The sequence below is a fragment of the Gopherus flavomarginatus genome, chromosome 3 (genome assembly GCF_025201925.1).
Source record: "Gopherus flavomarginatus isolate rGopFla2 chromosome 3, rGopFla2.mat.asm, whole genome shotgun sequence".
NCBI lineage: Eukaryota > Metazoa > Chordata > Testudines > Testudinidae > Gopherus > Gopherus flavomarginatus.
Window position 1 is genome coordinate 154002283 of NC_066619.1, and position 19488 is coordinate 154021770.

Genomic DNA, 19488 nt, shown 5'->3' on the forward strand with positions numbered 1-19488 from the left:
TCGGAAATGAAAGTGCCACCAGCAGAGGTTAGGGACATCTGAAAGATGACAAGCTCAGGGCCAGGTGCCTGCAGCGGGTAAAGATCACGCTGAGCCTGAGTGAAACTAGGCAGGGAGGAGGGAGTGCACCTAGGGCCACCCAGTATTAGCTACCTAGAGGTTATTACTTTACGATGGCAGAAAGCTCCTTACATCGTCATTGTCACTATCCAGACTTCCCTTCTTCTTTTTCTTCTTCTTCTCATCCTCTTTCTTCTTCTTGTCCTTTTCTGGAATGACGTCGTCAAGGAAACTGAGGTCGTGCTGGGAGAAGAGGTAGTCCATGGCTTTTCTGACTGCCACAAGCGCCAGGATCTGGTGGGACAGAAATTCAGCATTCCCGTGTTTAAATGTTACTCTTCCCCTTACTCACTGAGCACATTACCTTTAGTCAGGGATACTGGCTTTAGCCTGTGTATTCAATCGGACGCTGTTCTTCTCCACAAATGCCTCAGTCCTGTCTGCCAATTAACACGTCTGAAATCTGAGGGCTACCGCAATAGCTCACGTCAGGTTGGACATCTAAACCCTGTAGCTGATTTGGACTCCAGGTTTCAATGTCTTAGGTGACCACAAGTCAGTGTAAACAGGAACAATATATGGGGTTACACTATAACGTGTCACAGGTAAATTACAATTCTACCCTGAAAAATTACTTTAAAACATGGCATTGAGTGGTTCCATAGTTAATGTGTCCCAGTTAAGGTGCTTGGGTTACAAGTAAACAGGATTGATTTCTCTAACTGCCAGTTCTTCAAACTTAACTTGGGAACTAAAAGTCTAGCTGGGTTCTTGCCTTCTTGTGAATCATCACCAGCAACTGAAGTTCTGCAGGCCAAGCCAGGCTCTTAGTTACCCCTGTGCAGCCCCACTGCCTTTCGGGGGTTTGCACAGGTGTAACAAACTGGGGATCTGTAACTGGAGTCCATTCAGATCCCTGCTTATTGTGCACATGAGGAAGAGAATCCAGCTCAGTCTCTCTCAGATGCCTTTGCTAAATGTTTTACTCCTGTTTTGTAAAGATATGGCTCTTAATATGCTATCAGACCAGATATATTGATTTTAAAGGTATTTACATAGGAATGTTTCCACAGTGGAACCACAGTGAATTTTCTTAACTGCATCAGCTTTGTTCCTTCTAACAGCATCAACGCAAGAGTAAACGCGTCCCTTTATTTTTTTCTGTTTCTCTCTCTCCCCCTTTTTTAGATAAACCATACATTGTACAACTACAGTTGGCTTTGACTCACCTATTAACTAAGCCTGAAATAACGTAAGTTTAGCCTCGGTTTCATGATGAGCCATCCGGCATGAGCCTAGCTGAAATCTGAACTGTCTTTAAGCTGGAGGCTAGACTCTACAAAGTATGCATTAATGGAGGTATTGTTTTGGTCACAGTAGGTTTGGAATGAAATCCTCACTTCCAAGCATTCTAGTTATACCAAAGATAAAACACACAATAGAGAAGGGCCTGAGCTGTGCTGTTTGGTTTTGCAGCTAAGCTCTTCCAAGGATCATGTATTTGTGTAGGTGTCTCTTCAGTTTTGGGGGTTTGCTCTGACCCATTATAAAAGAGAGAACCTGCTGCAAAGTGAGCATTTGAATTCCCCCGAAGTGTGGCAGTGTTGGGGTTTCTGGTCTTGGTGATACCAGGTGCACTAGGTTCTTGTCTATGAGTAAATATTATATTAGAGCCTTATACATTTACACAATGATATATTGGGTGAATAATTTGTCCTTCAACATTTACTCAACGTTTTAGAGTGATTCTGATGTAATATTGAAAAATAAAATACACTTCCCCAAAGATGGAACGAGTAAATGAACCACTGTTAATTTTTATGACACACGGTTCCAAGAAAAGCCGACTTCTCATTCCTGACTTAGCCAATTAACTTTCTCAATTTCCCCATACTGAGTTACAGCAGCACACAAGCAAAGGACAGTGAGGACAGCTCTGTCCTCAAATTCCTTTGCTTTTGTCAGTTTGTGTTATTGAGAAGCAGGAAAGAAGACTTCTGTGCAGTATTTAATGTGAACTATCAAGGAAAAACAATGCACTTCTTACATGTTGACATAGCTCAGAGGGAGGGTGTGGGAAATCTGACTGTGGCAGCAAAAATGGGTCAAAATTAATTGTGGTTTCCCGGAAAAAAAATTAACTTTATGGACCAATTTTCCTCAGAAAGATTTGTGAAAAAGCAGCCACAAACACAAAGAGTAGAGGGCGCAGAAAGCATTCCCCTTGTAATCTTGTATCAGTGTGATGGATGGAGTGACAAAGGTTCTTCGCTAGGGGTCTACCAGCTTGGCACTGTAATGTGTTTTGTGGGGTGCTTTAAGTAAAGGGAGCTTGAAATGAAGGAGAAACTGGACACACCACCTACCATGACTGGGAATATTATAGCAGCCACAGTTGACTTGAGGATCCAGAGAAGGGCCAGACACACCACCTGCAGGAAAGTGAACAGGTGGACCCGGCGCAGCGGGACGTGACGCAGATAAATGAAGTCAGGCTGATGTTTCAGAGGCATCAGAAGCAGCTTCAGACGATCCATGAACTGAGCAGGAGAGGGAAGAAAGAAAACATTAAATGATACAATAGTCAGAGTAGCTGATACACAAAAAGGAGTGATAAAGCATTGTTGGCCCTTAATATGTGAACCAATAGTGACCTGCTCTTCGTGCAAAAACAATATCCGCCCACATACCCTTAGCCTCCGTGGCTGAGCTTTTTCCCTCTTAATTAACCTTTATTTTCTACACAGTGGGCAAAATTTTTAAACCTGGGTGCCTAAAGTTAGGTTCTTACATCCGTATTTAGGCATGTCATAAACAGATAGTAGGGTTTAATAGAACAGAAGTACTTCATATCTCTTTTGCCTGTAAAGGGTTAACAAGATCAGTGAGCCTGGCTGTCACCTGATCAGAGGACCAATCAGGGGACAAGATACTTTCAAATCTTGAGGGAGGGAAGTTTTTGTGTGTGCTGTTAGTTTTGGTTGTTGTTCACTCTGGGGGCTCAGAGGGACCAGATGTGCAACCAGGTTTCTCTCCAATCTCTCCGATACAGGCTCTTATAAGTTCAGAATAGTGAGTACTAGGTAGATAAAGCGAGTTAGGCTTATGGTTGTTTTCTTTATTTGCAAATATGTATTTGGCTGGAAGGAGTTCAAATGTGTATTTGGCTGGAAGGAGTTCAAATTGGTATTTTGCTGAAAGGATTTTAATTTGTACTTGTATACTTAGGCTGGGAGGGTATTCCCAGTGTCTATAGCTGAAAGACCCTGTAACATATTCCGTTTTAAATTTACAAAGATAATTTTTACTGTTTTTCTCTCTTTAATTAAAAGCTTTTCTTGTTTAAGAACCTGATAGTTTTTTTATTCTGGTGAGACCCCAGTGGCCAGGGTCTGGATTCACCAAAGAATTGGTGGGGAGAAAGGAGGGAAAGGGGAGAGAAAGGTTAATTTCTCTCTCTGTTAGGATTACTTTCTCTCTCAGGGAGAGTCTGGGAGGGGGAGAGGGAAGGTGAATTTTCCTCTCTGTTTAAAGATTCAAGGAGTTTGAATCACAGTGATCTTCCAGGGTAACCCAGGGAGGGAAAGCCTGGGAGAGGCAACGGTGAGGGAAAGGATTTACTTTCCTTGTGTTAAGATCCAGAGGGACTGGGTCTTGGGGGTCCCAGGCAAGGTTTTGGGGGGACCAGAGTGTACCAGGCACTGGAATTCCTGGTTGGTGGCAGTGCTACAAGTACTAAACTGGTAATTGAGCTTAGAGAAATTCATGCTGGTACCCCATCTTTTGGACGCTAAGGTTCAGAGTGGGGAATTATACCATGACAAGGCAGCTAAATAGAAGTCACTTGATTTTCAAAGGTGCTAAAAGCTGGTAGCTCCCATGGATTTCAATGGGATTTGTGGTTGCCCAGCACTTCTCAAAGTCAAGCCAGTTACATTAAGGTGCCCAAATATGGATTTAGGTGCCTAACATTAGGCATCTGGGTTTGGAAATGTTGGACAGTGTGTAAAATGAGAGCCTGGGTGCAAGATCCTTAGCTGGTGCAAAGGATATAGTTCTATAGGAGCGGCATCGATTGCCAGCAGCTGAGGACCTGACTGTCACAAACAAACCAGCCCGAGGAGCTGGTAAGAGGGGAAGTGCCTCTAGCCCCACTGGAAGAGACAGGTTGGAGCGAATCCCCAGCCGGGATTTCCTGTCACTCAGAAGTTGTCCTTGGACAGCTGAAAAACAAACAATGCCCACCTGGGCCAGAGCACTGAGAAATTCTGCTTGGAAGAACAAGGGGTAGTGAATATTACAGTCGACTGTTTGTCCCTTGCCAGAGCACTGGCCTGATGCCTGCTTCTGAAATCAGATTCATCTTAATCTAGGGGGTGAAAAGGCCATTTTTAAAAGGACTAAGTAAATTCTGATGGCATCCACAGAGCATGTAGTCTTTTCCCATGAAAACACTCCTAAGTGGAGAAGAAGTTTGCAATTAGCAGGTGATAGAAAGTAGCAAAACCACTTCCAGCTTCCTAATGCCAATTAAAGTGACTGCCCTGGGAGAAAGGCTCCCTTACGCAACATTTCCTCGGTGACAAAGAAAGGGGGCTCGGCTTTGCTCAGTTATTCCCACCAGTTCATGCTGGAGAATAATACCAGCTCCACGAATCCTGTTAACTTGATTCTCTAATGCAAAGCAGCAGGCCCAGTTACAGGCCCGAGCAGGACTATGGCAAGTGAACACGCACTGTTCTCAGTATTTTTGTCAGTAAGGGGCCAGAGAGATGGTTTTAAATCACTCTCTGAGAACACACTTAAAAGGTCACGATTGCTTCTTGTGGCACTGACTGTGCTCGGAAGGCCGGATCTTGGTGCTCTCCTGTGGAAAGGTTGCTTTTATTTGGTATCATCTACAAGACGATATTTGTGTGATAATATTTGTGAAGCCTTGGTAAGAGCCTTTGGAATGAAAATGAGGTGGAGGGGGAGGGAAAGGGAAAATAGTTAAAACAAGAGCAATGGTTAATGATTACCATCCTCTTGACAAGGTCCTTTAAAGAATCTACCCTTAAATATCAGTGTGGCTTTGGTTGCTATGGGAACTTACCTGCACTCCATTCAGGGAAGCGACACCCATGTATAGGAACACTCCATAGAGCACAGGCATAGGTATAAACTAGGGGAAGGAAAAGAATGGTGGAAAAACTACAGTGAATAACCTCAAACAATCATCTAGTTGGTACACAGAGAGTAACACAATTCATAGCCTGTGCTAGCCCTGAATTTCGTACGAGTAATGCCAAGTCAGAGAAATTAGCAAGTTTTATACTGTATTTTAGTGAACGGGAGAGCACTTGTTGTGTTAAAAATAAATAGCTAAAGGACAGATGTAATTACCTTGGGAGACAACAGGGCTCATACAACACAAAAATATGCCCAACAGAGAAGGGAAGAGGAGCCAGCCTAACCAGGAGGCAGAGTCAGGGAGTAGGAAACCTTCCAATAAGGTTAAAAGTTTTTTAAAAGTTGTAAAACAAGCCTGTGTCCCTGCACTTGTGGGTTTGAATAAAACTGGAAGTCAAAATGCTGCCTCCCAAAAGGAAAGCGACTATATTCCCATCATATTGCCAGCCTCTGGAAAGACTAAAAATCTGCAAAGGAAGGTTGTTCTCATAAGAGTTCCAAACCAGAGATTAGATAATGATGTGAATAAAACCTCTTATTCTTTGTCCAATCCTTGACCCACGTTAATTCATAACTAGTCACAGGCTAACAATTGTGAGTCATCATCTCACTTGCTAAACCTGCCTTCCAAACACCACCACCACTTTGCACTCACGTAAGTGGCAAGCCAGCCCACGCTACACAACAGGCCCCTTTGCAGTGGAATGGGTAATGTTTAGGCTGGATGCTGGGGATCCAGACAGGGAGTGGGTCCACCCTCTGCACAGCACATAGCCCTGCTCCATGTGTGCTCCCTGAATGGCTGAGGGGGTCAATGCTAGAGGAGACCCCACCTTATAGCTATCCCACTCCCTTCAACATCGGCTATTTCAACCCCCTATGCATCTGCCAAGTACTCAGCCCAGCTGCTTGGTCAGGATCTACCTTTAATCGAAAGGTCTCAAAGTGCTTTATACATATTCATTGATTAGTACAAACCCAATACCCTTCCGAGGCAGGTGATACATAGGGATCACTTCACCCCCCATTGAACGCAGTTCCCCGAGCGTGGGATGGAAGCTATTTCAAAGCACTGAACCACACTGCAGAACAGATGGCAGCGCATGGGAAATTAATTTTTTTTTAATCTGGCACTCCAACTGCAGACAAAAAGCCTTTATCAGCAGCAAAATAATGGTGCAGCTTGCCAAAAATGAAAGAGTCCCTCAGCTGAGCAGCATAGTTATTTGTAATAAACATGACATGTTGTTAATCAAAATATCGGACGATGGTCCAAATACAAGATTTGCTTAAAATCCTTAATATAATTTCTTTGACACCAGGCAATAGAGCAGTTCCTGCATCAGTCACTCTGCGGTGAGAAAAGCAGTTAGTGTCATGACTTGCAACCACCACTGCAGGGCAGGTGTTGCACATCCAATGCCTCTCTGAGCTAAGAGTACATTCCAGTTTTCTTTTGAGTGATGCATTTTTTTTAACACCTTCAACGCACAACTTTTAAAGCAGGACAAAAAAACATTTTATTATATTGCCACCACACTATTATTAACCCTTTCCTAGGTTATAAACACAGTGGCATACGAGTACTTCCTTAGCCCCTGATCCTGCAAACTCTTATGCACACACTTAACTTTAAAAATAGCTGTGCCGACGTCAGTGGGACTAAAGTTAAGCATGTGCCTAAAGTTAAGCCTGCATTAGTTTGTGCAGGATCAAGGCCTTAATGAGGATGTGCTGCCCATTTCTCAACTGTGCCTCATTTCCCCACCAGCTTCTGCAAGTCTCTCTGCTGTACATTAATCCTTTGTTGCGGCTGTTTGCAGCACTTGCTTCGCTGAGTGTGATTCATTTATATTCCGTATTAAAAGCTAAGTGATTTTCCTGCAGCCTGCTTGCCACGTCCTTCTGACAGTGTGCTGCGGGAAAGAAAAGAAATGGGTGACTGTGTTGTTGGCATTGCTGTGGTGTCTGAGGGATAAGACATTGTCTTGTCTCCTAAAGCAAGATGGGTCGAAAGTTTGTGGAGATCTTAAATTTTTCTGGGCTGTTTTTCTCTCTCTCCCTCTCTCTTTAATAAAAGTACTTGAGTATCATCGCACTGTTGCAGGAGAAACAAACACATAACTCACTCCTCGGTGAAGTCTAGGTACAGTATCATGCTTAACCTAATCCAGTTGTGTAGGAAAAGTGCAGTGCTTTAGTTCTGGAAGATTTCATTCTGGCAATGGGAAGGGAGTGCTAGCTGACAGACTCAAAGCAAACCTGTTGCCGGCCAACTAAAGAAAAAAATGTATTTATAGGAAATTCCTTATCATTCTCTTAGCAGAAACTAAGATCTGCCATTACTGAGTGGAAGAATCAGGGAGATTAAAAAAGCAACCCAAAACCGCAGTAACGCAGTTATTCATATCACTGACTGTTTTATTAAATTTGGGCTTGTCACTATTCAGTTTACTGCTGGCATCAGAAGGTGTGTAGGTTTGACAAGGCATTCCACAAGGCAGTTCTTACAAGAGCAGAATCCATTGCTGAGTTTTGTTAAAGGTTCTGGTTAATTTTTCCAAGTAACTCCTACTGACCTTAATGGGCATCATACAGATCTATCCCACAGACTTTACCCCCTACACGTCCTTCAGGCAAGTGTGTAAAATAATCAGTAAACTGAGCAATCCTTGCTTAGAAATAAAAAAGTTCATCAGGGGAAGGCCACAAAGTAACAACCAAATACATGAAATTAAAGATAAGAGGAGCAGGGGGGAAGAGTTAAGAAAAACCATGATAAGGAATTTACTATTTGTAAAACCAGCCACTGAAATCTTTTTTTTTTTTTTTAAAGCTTCTTCTCTTCCCCTGCAAGGTACTTGGTACCACCGGCCCCTCCCCATATTTTGTCCTGCTGCCTCCTCTCCACCCCAGAGTCACATTTTCCCCTTTGCTCACTCCTGCCTCTCCATGACAGTGCTCTCTGATTAATACACAACGTTCTCATTTGCCTTCTCCCTTACAATATCCTCCTGTTACATCATTGAATTACTATGGCCCCCTGCCACTGTTTCTATATCATAATGTATGCTACTGTTCTGCATTGCTCCCGACTGGGCCTTTAAACTCTAAGTCCGCAGGGCTGGGACTTGTTTGGCACAACTCTCCTGTTCCCCTTTACTGCCTATATCTTGGATGCTATAAATAAATAATCCTCATCACAAAAGTCTAATACGCGAATAGAAGAGTTCCTGCACCAGAGACATGTAACTAGCTTCCCTAGTGTTGTTCTTTGATCTAATGATGTATTAACGGTAACCTATATGTATGTAGCTGTATGCAAATAAATCCCTAATCTCGAAAAATAGGCAAACATCTATGTTGTAGCAAACAGACAAAAACCCAAGGGGAATGAGTTTTAAAGAAAGAAATCAGAGGCAGAGCTGATCAGTGCCTGGACAGAACTCTAGTAGCTGGCTATCAGGAAAAACAAGGAGATTAAGAAATTGCATTTCTATGATTTCATCCTCCTTGTATGCACACACTTTGCATATTTCTGAGGGATGGAAATATTGCTGATGTAAGAGGAGAAAAGCCTAGAAGTTCAGTTCTCTTGGTCGTTCTGTTCAAAGGCAAAGCAAGTTTTATGAACCTAGCACTGCTCAAATGCATGCTCTGACAGCTGGACCTAATGGGCTTAAATCCAGGCCCACTGGAGTCAGTGAGGAAACTCCCATTGACTTTAGTGGGGTCAGAATTTTACCCATGGAGTAGCTCTGTTAGCTCAGACCAGCTGAACTTTATGGATTGCCAGTAATTCTTTATACTCTTCATCATCTAATATTCTAAGTTATGTCTATGCTCTGAGTCAAACACACACACCATGAGCTGGGTACCAAATGCAAACTTTTCTACACTCATATGTGAGATCTCTGAAAAGTTATTCATGGCAATTAACGTACTACAGGAATTGGATTCCTCAGTACTAACAGGATGAGCTAAAAGGATGTGTCTTATTTCGGATATGCTCATTGATTTCCTGATACATACAATATATGAATGCCCTGGATGCATGCATAAAGCACATCTCACACCATATCCATCCCTCTGATACATGCTGAAGAAACAATCCTAATTCTTCACCTGGCAGCCTCCACCAAGACTATAAAGTGAAGTCACTCTGGCTTCTAGGGGAGTTTTGAAAGGGAATCAGTCTGAAACGTACTCTGTCACCCCCAGCCTCAGATAATCATTATCACAATACTGCCATTCCTTCTCCTCCCATTGACTCAAGGTGCAAGGACCGGATTCAGTGGTATACTCTGATTTCTTTGTGCCAGTGATGCAAAGCAGTATGTAAAATGGCTGTACACACACACTTCTATAATTTCACATTTCTTTTTCTTGACTATACATTCATTGTAAACCGGTGTCTTCCACAGAGCAAATGCTTTGTGCTATCAACCACGCTTCCAGCATGGCTCCAACAAGCTCTCTAAGTTTGCTGCAGTATATTTTGCATGAGTATATTTATGTGGCAAGTGCATGAAACATATGAAGTACAATATAACAGTGCTGCACACAAACATTTAAAGCAACTCTTATATTAAAAAAGAACAAAAAAACCCCAATCTTAAAATGTCTTGGCAACACTGTGTCAACCTACAAATAAACTTTTTAGGAGGAAAAATCATGTATTTTAAGCTCTCACTAAATTATAAAACTACATCAATAATTCTCCCTAATCTCAGTTTCCATACTGCTATGATGACAGTCTTATCATACAAACAGTCTGTTATTGTAGTGTGGGCAGCTTCCTTATCTTTCAGTGTCCCAAGGAGGAGGAAAAGGGGAAAATTTAACATATTTACCTTCAAGATGGGAGCCATAAAGACAGACACACCAGTGAGAATGAATACAATGACTCCAGTGACTCTCTGCTCCCTGAAACCAAATCAGACAGTTACCAGTCTAGCTCCTCCTCTAACCTAGGTTTCATTCCCTGTTCAACACCCCCAAAAAAACCTAAAACAGACTAACGATTAGTTTTTGAGGCCAGATTTTCAAAGGTGGGTGGCAACGGTATGGCCAGAAACATCATGCACACATGCTGAACATGTACACTGTTGGCTAATGCAAAAAACATGTATTTGCATGTTTCTCCGATTGCCTGATTTGTGAGTGCAGCAGTTTGCACCCATCTTTGAAAATCTGGCTCCTTTGAAAATTGAGACTATTCCCAGAGTGTCATTTCTACTTAAATAGCTAAACAAACAAATAAATTACAGGCAAATCAGTAGGTTCTTCTTCGAGTGATTGCTCACATCCATTCCAGTTAGGTGTGCGCGCCGCGCGTGCACGTTCGTCGGAAACTTTTTACCCTAGCAACTCCAGTGGGCAGGCAGGTCGCCTCCTGGAGTGGCGCCGCCATGGCGCTCGATATATACCCTTGCCGGCCCACCCGCTCCTCAGTTCCTTCTTACCGCCGTGTCGGTCGTTGGAACTGTGGGGCGCGGCATAGCTGTCCTCCACGTCCCTAGCTCTCCTTGTTAACTCTCGTTATTGTTATAGTTGTTAGTTAGATCGTTAAGTGTAGTTAGTAAGTAATTAGGTGTAAATAGTGTTGTAGATAGTTGTTCGCCGGGGGCTGTAGCCCTTCCCGGCACCCAGCACCGGGCTCATGCCTGGTTCGCCGGGCTTTAAGCAGTGTGCGGCCTGTAAGAAGCCTATGCCTACCAGCAACCCCCACGACGCGTGCCTGAAGTGCCTGGGGGAATCGCACAGATCGGACAAGTGCCGCATCTGCAAGGCTTTTAAGCCCAGGACAAAAAAGGAGAGAGACCAAAGACTCAGGACTCTCCTCATGGAGGCGGCACTTGACCCGGCGGCTTCGCAGGCCGTGATCTCGGCGCCGGCACCGGATCGCACCGGCACCGGGAAGACTCCCCGGCACCGACCTTCTCCGGCACCGGGTGCAGAGCCGAGACCGTCAGCGTCTGCTACTCCAGCCAGGCAGACCCGACTGGAGCGCCCGGCCTCGACATCGGCCGCGGCGCCACTGGCACCGTCGACTCTGGGCCCGGCGGGTCCGTCGAGTCCGGTGCCGCCAAGCTCCCTCATAAGATCTGGGGTTGAGCTATTGGTCCCATCCACGCCGGAGACCTTCGCCTCGGCACGGGACCTTATTGCCTTAACGGAGCCTACTCAGCTGCCACCCCCGGTACCTCCGGTGCGGGTCGCATCTAGAGGCAAGCCCATGATGTCGGCACCGTCTCGGGACTCGCGCTCGCGATCCAGGTCCCGACGCCACGGCAGATCAAGATCACACCGCCGCTCGCAGTCCCGGCACTGCTCCCCTCGGCGGTACCGGTCGCACTCGCGGCACCGATCGACCTCCAGACGGTCGCGGTCGGACTCCAGCCGCCGATACCGGCACCGTGACTCCAGGAGCCAGTCCCGCCGCCATTCGCCGCACCGGTCGACCTCCCGGCACCGAGCTGGTGGCAGGTCCCGGTCCACCTCTCGGCACCGCGTCGGTGGCAGGTCCCGGTCCCGATCCCGGCACCGAAGCGGCGGCCGGTACCGGTCCAGATCCCGGCACCGAGACAGAACCCGGACCCGATCCCGGCACCGCTATGACTCCCGGTACCGATCCCCGGCACCGAGAAGATCTTCGCTGCCGACCCGTGCAGACCCTTACCAGCCAGGGTCGGCCCCGCCGTGGCCTTCTAGGCAGCCGTCGGTGTCTTCGCAGACAGACAGCGGGTATGCGCTGGGCACCGACTGGCAGGCGGCGCTCTTCCAAGACCCGCCGCAACAGGACCAAGGCCCGCAGCAGTGGGGGTTTTGGACCCCATGGGCATACCATCAAGCCCAGGGCCCCCAACAGCTTCCTGCTAGGCCTGCGATGGCGGAGCACAGGGTGCCGGAAGCCTCGTTGTCTCGCCCCCCTCCCTCCCCGGATGGAGAGGAAGGGTCCAAGCAGCAAGACTCCGCTCTGGCTCCTGAGACAGAGGCGAGGGCCGAGGGTGACCCCCCATTGGACACTTTCTTGCCGGGGGTCTCCTCATCCTCCTCCCCTGATGAAGCGGTGGCTGGCACCTCCTCCAGTAGCCCCCCCCCCCCCCGCTGGATCTCAGGGCGCACCAAGACCTCCTTAGGCGAGTAGCTCAGAATCTGAGCCTACAAGCCGAGGAGGTCTCTGAGATCGAGGATCCGATTGTCACCATCCTCTCGTCGGATGCTCCCACCAGGGTCGCCCTACCCTTCATTAGGACGATCCAGGCCAACGCCAATACAATCTGGCAGTCACCGGCCTCCATCCCCCCTACGGCGAGGGGCGTCGAGAGGAAGTACATGGCCCCCTCCAAAGGCTACGAGTACCTCCATGTCCACCCGACACCATGTTCCCTGGTGGTGCAGTCGGTGAATGACAGGGAGCGTCATGGACAGGAAGCTCCAGCCCCCAAATCCAGGGAGGCCAGGCGTATGGACCTCCTTGGACGCAAAGTCTACTCGGCTGGGGCCCTGCAGCTCAGGGTTTCGAACCAACAAGCCCTGCTCAGTAGGTACGCGTTTAACTCGTGGGTGGCAGCGGACAAATTTAAAGAGCTGCTGCCGCAAGACGCCCACCAGGAATTTGCGGCCATCCTAGACGAGGGCAAGAAGGTTGCACGAACATCGTTGCAAGCTTCTTTGGACGCTGCAGACTTGGCTGCCCGCACCCTCGCCTCGGGGGTAACGATGCGCCGTATCTCCTGGCTGCAGGTCTCTGGCCTTCCACCGGAGCTCCAACATACCATCCAGGACCTCCCGTTCGAAGGCCAGGGCCTGTTTTCGGAAAAGACAGACCCCAGACTTAAGAGTCTCAAGGACAATCGGGTCATTATGCGCTCCCTAGGGATGCACACGCCGGGAACGCAGCGCAGACCCTTCCGGCCACAGCAGCAACAGCAGCGCAGGCCATACCCCCAGTTCCGCCAACGGCAGGACCTCAATAGGCGCCGTGGCAGGAATGGAAGGCGTAGGCATTCGGGGAACCAAGGGGGGCAGAATCAAAGCTCCTCTAAGCCCCCGCCTGGACCCAAGCCTTCATTTTGAAGGTGCGCCCGAGGGCGCAGTAACAGTTTCCCCCACGGATCCTTCCCCCCCGTTTTCCAACCGCCTTTCGTTTTTCCTTCCGGCGTGGACCCAAATAACATCGGACCGCTGGGTCTTGCGTACGGTGCAGACGGGATACCGCCTGCAGTTTACATCGTTTCCTCCTTCCCGCCCCCCTTCCTCGTCCCTTTTCAGGGACCCCTCTCACGAGCAATTCCTTCGACAGGAGGTACAGACGCTCCTCAACAAAGGAGCTATAGAGGCGGTTCCGGAAAACAAGAAAGGCAAGGGGTTTTATTCCCGCTACTTTCTGATCGCCAAGGCCAAGGGAGGCCTCAGGCCTATCCTCGACCTGCGAGAGCTCAACAAATACCTGGTGAAGTTGAAGTTCAGCATGGTATCCCTGGGGACCATTATCCCATCCCTGGATCCGGGAGACTGGTACGCCGCCCTCGACATGCAGGACGCTTATTTTCACATTGCCATTTGGCCACACCACAGACGTTTCCTTCGTTTCGTGGTGGGCCCCCTTCACTACCAATTTGCAGTCCTCCCATTTGGCCTTTCTACGGCCCCGAGGGTCTTTACAAAATGCATGGCAGTCGTTGTGGCACATCTTCGGCGCAGTCGTATCCACGTGTTCCCTTACCCAGACGATTGGTTAATTCGGGGCACGTCGGAACTGCAAGTTTGCAGCCACGTCCGCGTGATCACCGGCCTGTTTGCTACCTTGGGCCTCATGATCAACATGGACAAGTCCACCCTGATCCCCACGCAGAGGGTGGAGTTCATCGGGGCCGTCCTGGACGCCACCGTGGCCAGGGCTCTTCTGCCGTTGCCGAGGTTCCAGGCATTGTCGGCGATCGTTCAGCGATTGCGGGCAGCCCCCTTGACATCAGTACGGACATGTCTAACCCTGTTAGGCCACATGGCAGCATGCACGTTTGTGACCGGTTATGCTCGGCTCCGCATGAGGCCCCTCCAGTTGTGGCTCATCGAACATTACCGGCCGGCAAGGCAGCCACTAGACATGCTGATCACAATCCCCCAGGGGGTGTTAGATTCTCTCGACTGGTGGCTAGACCAGTCCGTAGTGTGTGCGGGGCTCCCTTTCCACCCACCTCAGCCCTCGGTGTCCCTGACAACGGATGCCTCAGATCTTGGCTGGGGGGCCCACCTGGGAACCCTGAGAACGCAGGGCCTGTGGTCCCCGCAGGAGGTGAGGTTGCACATCAACATGCGGGAGTTGAGAGCGGTCCGCCTTGCTTGTCAAACGTTCTGTCACCAGCTTCAAGGTCGTTGTGTCGCGGTGTTTACCGACAACATGACGACCATGTACTATATCAACAAGCAGGGCGGCACCAGATCCTCTCCCCTATGTCACGAGGCGATGCAACTCTGGGACTTTTGTGTAGCCCACTCCATTCACCTCACGGCTTCCTTCCTCCCCGGAGTACGGAACACACTGGCGGATCGCCTGAGCAGATCCTTCCTATCGCACGAGTGGTCCCTTCGCCCGGACGTCGCCCTCTCCATCTTCCAGAGGTGGGGTTATCCCCGTGTGGACCTCTTCACGTCCGGGGGGAACAAGAAGTGCCAGGCGTTCTGCTCCTTTCAGGGCAGGGAGCCCGGGTCTATAGCGGATGCCTTCCTTATTCCGTGGACGACCCACTTGTACTACGCGTTTCCCCCTTTCCCTCTGGTCCACAGGGTCCTTCTGAAGGTGCGCAGGGACAGGGCTCGCGTGATCATGGTAGCCCCGGCGTGGCCCAGGCAACATTGGTACCCCATGCTGCTGGACTTGGCCATAGCCGACCCAGTCCCCCTGCCCCTTCACCCGGACCTGATTACCCAGAAGCACGGGACTCTCTGTCACCCGGACCTGCAGTCGCTGCACCTAGCGGCGTGGTTCCTGCGTGGCTGACCGGTTCTGAACTGCGCTGCTCCACACTGGTACGGGAGGTGCTTTTGGGCAGCAGGAAGCCTTCCACGAGAGCGACATACTCGGCCAAGTGGAAGCGTTTCTCCTGTTGGTGCGTGGAGAAAGGTCTCCGCCCTATGGAAGTTTCGGTGGCCAATATCTTAGACTATGTTTGGTCCCTCAAACAACAGGGTCTAGCGATATCGTCGTTGCGGGTCCACCTGGCAGCTATCTCCACCTTTCACCCGGGTGGGGATGGCCGCTCCGTTTTTTCTCACCCGACGGTGTCTAGATTCCTTAAGGGGCTGGAACGTTTATACCCTAACGTCCGACTCCCTGCTCCAACCTGGGATCTTAACCTGGTGTTGTCTCGGCTCATGGGGCCCCCCCTTTGAGCCGTTAGCTACTTGCTCCTTACTTTATCTCTCTTGGAAGACTGACTTTTTAGTAGCTATCACCTCTGCTAGGCGGGTGTCGGAACTCCGGGCTCTTGTGGTAGACCCCCCGTATACAGTCTTCTACAAAGATAAGGTGCAGCTGAGGCCACACCCTGCCTTTCTCCCCAAGGTAGTCTCGACCTTCCACATCAACCAAGAGATATTCCTCCCGGTTTTTTTCCCGAAACCTCACTCTTCAGGCAGGGAGCAGCAGCTCCACTCGCTTGATGTCCGTAGGGCTCTCGCGTTCTATGTGGAGAGGACCAAACCGTTCCGCAAATCCCCCCAACTTTTCGTGGCGGTAGCGGACCGCATGAAGGGGCTTCCTATCTCCTCGCAGAGGTTATCCTCATGGGTTACTTCCTGTATCAGGACCTGCTATGAGCTGGCCCATGTGCCTACGGGCCATGTGACTGCACATTCTACCAGGGCGCAGGCGTCGTCGCTGTCTTTCCTCGCCCGTGTGCCCATCCAGGAAATCTGTCGGGCAGCGACCTGGTCATCGGTCCACACCTTCGCGTCCCACTACGCCCTGGGGTCCAGCAGTCAAGAGAGGATGCGGCCTTCGGATCTGCAGTGCTCCATGCCGCGACTTCTCACTCCGACCCCACCGCCTAGGTATGGCTTGGGATTCACCTAACTGGAATGGATGTGAGCAATCACTCGAAGAAGAAAAGACGGCTACTCACCTTTGTAACTGTTGTTCTTCGAGATGTGTTGCTCACATCCATTCCACACCCGCCCTCCTTCCCCACTGTCGGAGTAGCCGGCAAGAAGGAACTGAGGAGCGGGTGGGACGGCAAGGGTATATATCGAGCGCCATGGCGGCGCCACTCCAGGGGGCGACCTGCCGGCCCACTGGAGTTGCTAGGGTAAAAAGTTTCCGACGAACGTGCACGCGCGGCACGCACACCTAACTGGAATGGATGTGAGCAACACATCTCGAAGAACAACAGTTACAAAGGTGAGTAACCGTCTTATATTACAAATCAATTTTGGGGGAACATGTTTGAAAGTGTAATGTCACAAGTCATCAACAGGCAGGCTAAATTCTTTGTACGTGATTGGCAATGTGTGTTATACGCATATCAGTGATACATCATTTGCTATTAACTCATTAATTGGTGGAATATTTTGAATCCCTGTCTAAGAAGGAAACCACAATTCTGTATGCTCGTCAGCACACTTACAGGAGAAAGTCATGCACTGTTGGTCTGACTGTCTATGGAAGTGCTGAGCATCTGCACTTCTCATTGCCCTCAGAGGGAGCCAGGGTTGCTCAGCAAGTCTGAAAATACCCTGGCCAACGTTTTTGAATATGCAAAATTAGGTACCTAAATTCACATTTAAGCACCCAAGTAAGTGGCCTGAATTTCAGATGCACAGCTGCTTCTGCTGAAGTCACTTAAGGCCACTCAGTCTGGGTACCTACATACTGCATTAAATTGACCCGTTAGGTAGAGCTGGTTGCTTTAGGCACCCCAAGTCTGATTTTTTTGGTCACTGAATTTGTTCATATAAGTCTAATTTCCAATTGCAAAATTACCTGTATGACATTGCCACTTTCCCATCCTCAGAAAGCCTGCTCTTGTCATTACACATCAGCTTTTCAAAGTTAACCAGGGAAATTAGCCACAGTCCTCTGGGAGTTTTGTAGCCAAGTCTCCTAGTCAGCTTTCAAAAATCTCAGCCTACATATTTCACTCTCAAAGCAGTGAAAAACAATATATAACTTTTATAAGTTTCAATCTCACTCTCTCACACACATGCAAGTTTTAAGACAACTTTTTTCCCTTTTAGGAAGCAACCCTGGAGAGGATCTACTCAATACAAACTTCTAAGTGAATACAACCAATGAGGACTAAAGGAGTTCTGAGGAAATCTCAGCTGAGCTGAAAATGTGCTGTAAATCTGACATCTATTCCCCCTGTCCCCGAGTCTCTGCCTTTGTCCTGTTTGGTGCTAGATCACTTACAGCGCACACTGATCTTTGCATGCAAACAATCTGCTTTTGGTTTGCCGTACCTCACTCCCAAAAACTTGGGCTGTTCTCCAGGTGCTGAGGTCTCAGTCTCCATCTTCAAGCTATCGATGTGGGCAATGGAAATCACAGTAGCAGCAACATACCAGGGCAGGCCCATGAAGGAACATATAATCATCAGAACAGCCACCCAAAACAAATCCAGATGATAGCCAGCACCTTTCTGTGGAGGGAAACAGGCAACACACATTCTAGTATTCAGCTAATCATCAAACGTCTTAGAGCACCAGGACCTCTCATAGTTCTAGACTGAGGGTAGTGGCGCACAAAATCATCTTGATCAGAAGTTAGCCAAGTATGACCTGATGACCTTCAATTATTAATCATCAATTAGCTGAATTGTAGCCGCTGCACACAGGTATATATTACAGCGATGTGTGACTTACCAAATAAAGGGGGTAGGCAGCCTTGTGAGGAAGAGATCAAAATTGCAGAAAGTCCACCAGTAATTAATTGATCACCATATATACAGAACATGCACATATACTATATGCGGGGAGGGGTGAAATTGATGGAATTCAAGTCCATCAACCAGCAAAATAACTCCATACAAAGGGTATTAGTCAAATCAAACTATGGAAAGTAATACAAACCAGCAAAAATTAGACTGGATGTACGCTGAATCTTGGCAGGAATTTAAACTTCCAAACAATACTATGTTTAGGTACTAAACATATATATATTTCCCTGGTATAATCTTGCAGGGTATTTCAAAGCAGCTCTAGACTGTCCATTCTTTCACTTGGTAATAGGCCCTTTTAAAAAACCATCCCCCAAACACACCATTGTATAGGGCTATTTTTATAGTTAATTGTCACCCTTACTTTATTGGCTATTGTGTTGACAAGGAAATCACATGCTCAAGACCCCCTGCAAAATTATCTGTAATGACACTGTCCACTTTCCCATCCTCAGAAATTCTGCTCTTATCAATCACATGTCCAAGACCCCTACAAAATTGCAGCAGTGTCTTAGAAAACAGAACGGTCCATTGCACCCCATGAGATTGTTATGGCAACAAGAGAACTTGGCAAGTGCTGGGGCATGGAGCAACTACCTAAAAAGCAAGACAGTGGTTTATAAGGCAGAGTTAGCTGTTATCCTACAGACCCAGTTACAACAGGGCATTTCTCTAGACACAGCAGCAGGTCAAGAGTGATATCCTGCTTGTGCATATGAGTCAAGTCCAGGGGTGGGCAAACTTTTTGGTCCGAGGGCCACATCGGGGTTCCAAAACTGTATGGAGGGCCGAGCAGGGAAGGCTGTGCCTCTCTAAACAGCCTGGCCCCATCCCCTATCTACTCCCCCCCCGAAACCCTGAACCATCCAACTCCCCCAACCCCGCTCCTTGTCCCCTGACCACCCCCTCCTGGGACCCCCCATCCAACCGCCCCCTTTCCCTGTCCCCTGACTGCTGAACCCCTATCCACACCCCTGCCCCCTGACAGCCCCTCCGGGACTCCCATGCCTATCCAACCCCCCCATTCCCCATCCCCTGACCGCCCCCTCCCCCTCAGAACCTTCACCCCATCTAACCACCCCCTCCTCCCTGTCCCCTGACTGCCCCCCAGGACCTCCTGCCCTTTACCCACCCCCCCTGCTCCCCGCCCCCTTACCAGGCCGCTCAGAGCAGCAGGACTGGCAGCCACGCCGCCCGGCCAGAGCCAGCCACACCGCCAAGCTGCCCAGCAGGAGCTTACAGCCCAGAGTGCTGGCAGCGTGCCGAGCTGAGGCTGCAGGGGAGGAGGGACCGGGGGTAGCCTCCCTGGCTGGGA

The 19488-nt window shown here is 48.7% G+C and overlaps 1 protein-coding gene across 1 annotated transcript in view; it reads right to left on the reverse strand.

Annotated features, from left to right (window-relative positions):
* SLC4A4 (solute carrier family 4 member 4) overlaps positions 1-19488 on the reverse strand; it is a 262517-nt gene that overhangs the window by 12088 nt on the left and 230941 nt on the right. Inside the window, exons 17-21 of the mRNA XM_050945480.1 lie at positions 17698-17876; positions 10086-10158; positions 5156-5224; positions 2427-2600; positions 193-354 (exon numbers count right to left, since the gene is read on the reverse strand). Coding sequence (XP_050801437.1) covers positions 193-354; positions 2427-2600; positions 5156-5224; positions 10086-10158; positions 17698-17876 — 657 coding nt within the window. The remainder of the gene's footprint in view (positions 1-192; positions 355-2426; positions 2601-5155; positions 5225-10085; positions 10159-17697; positions 17877-19488) is intronic.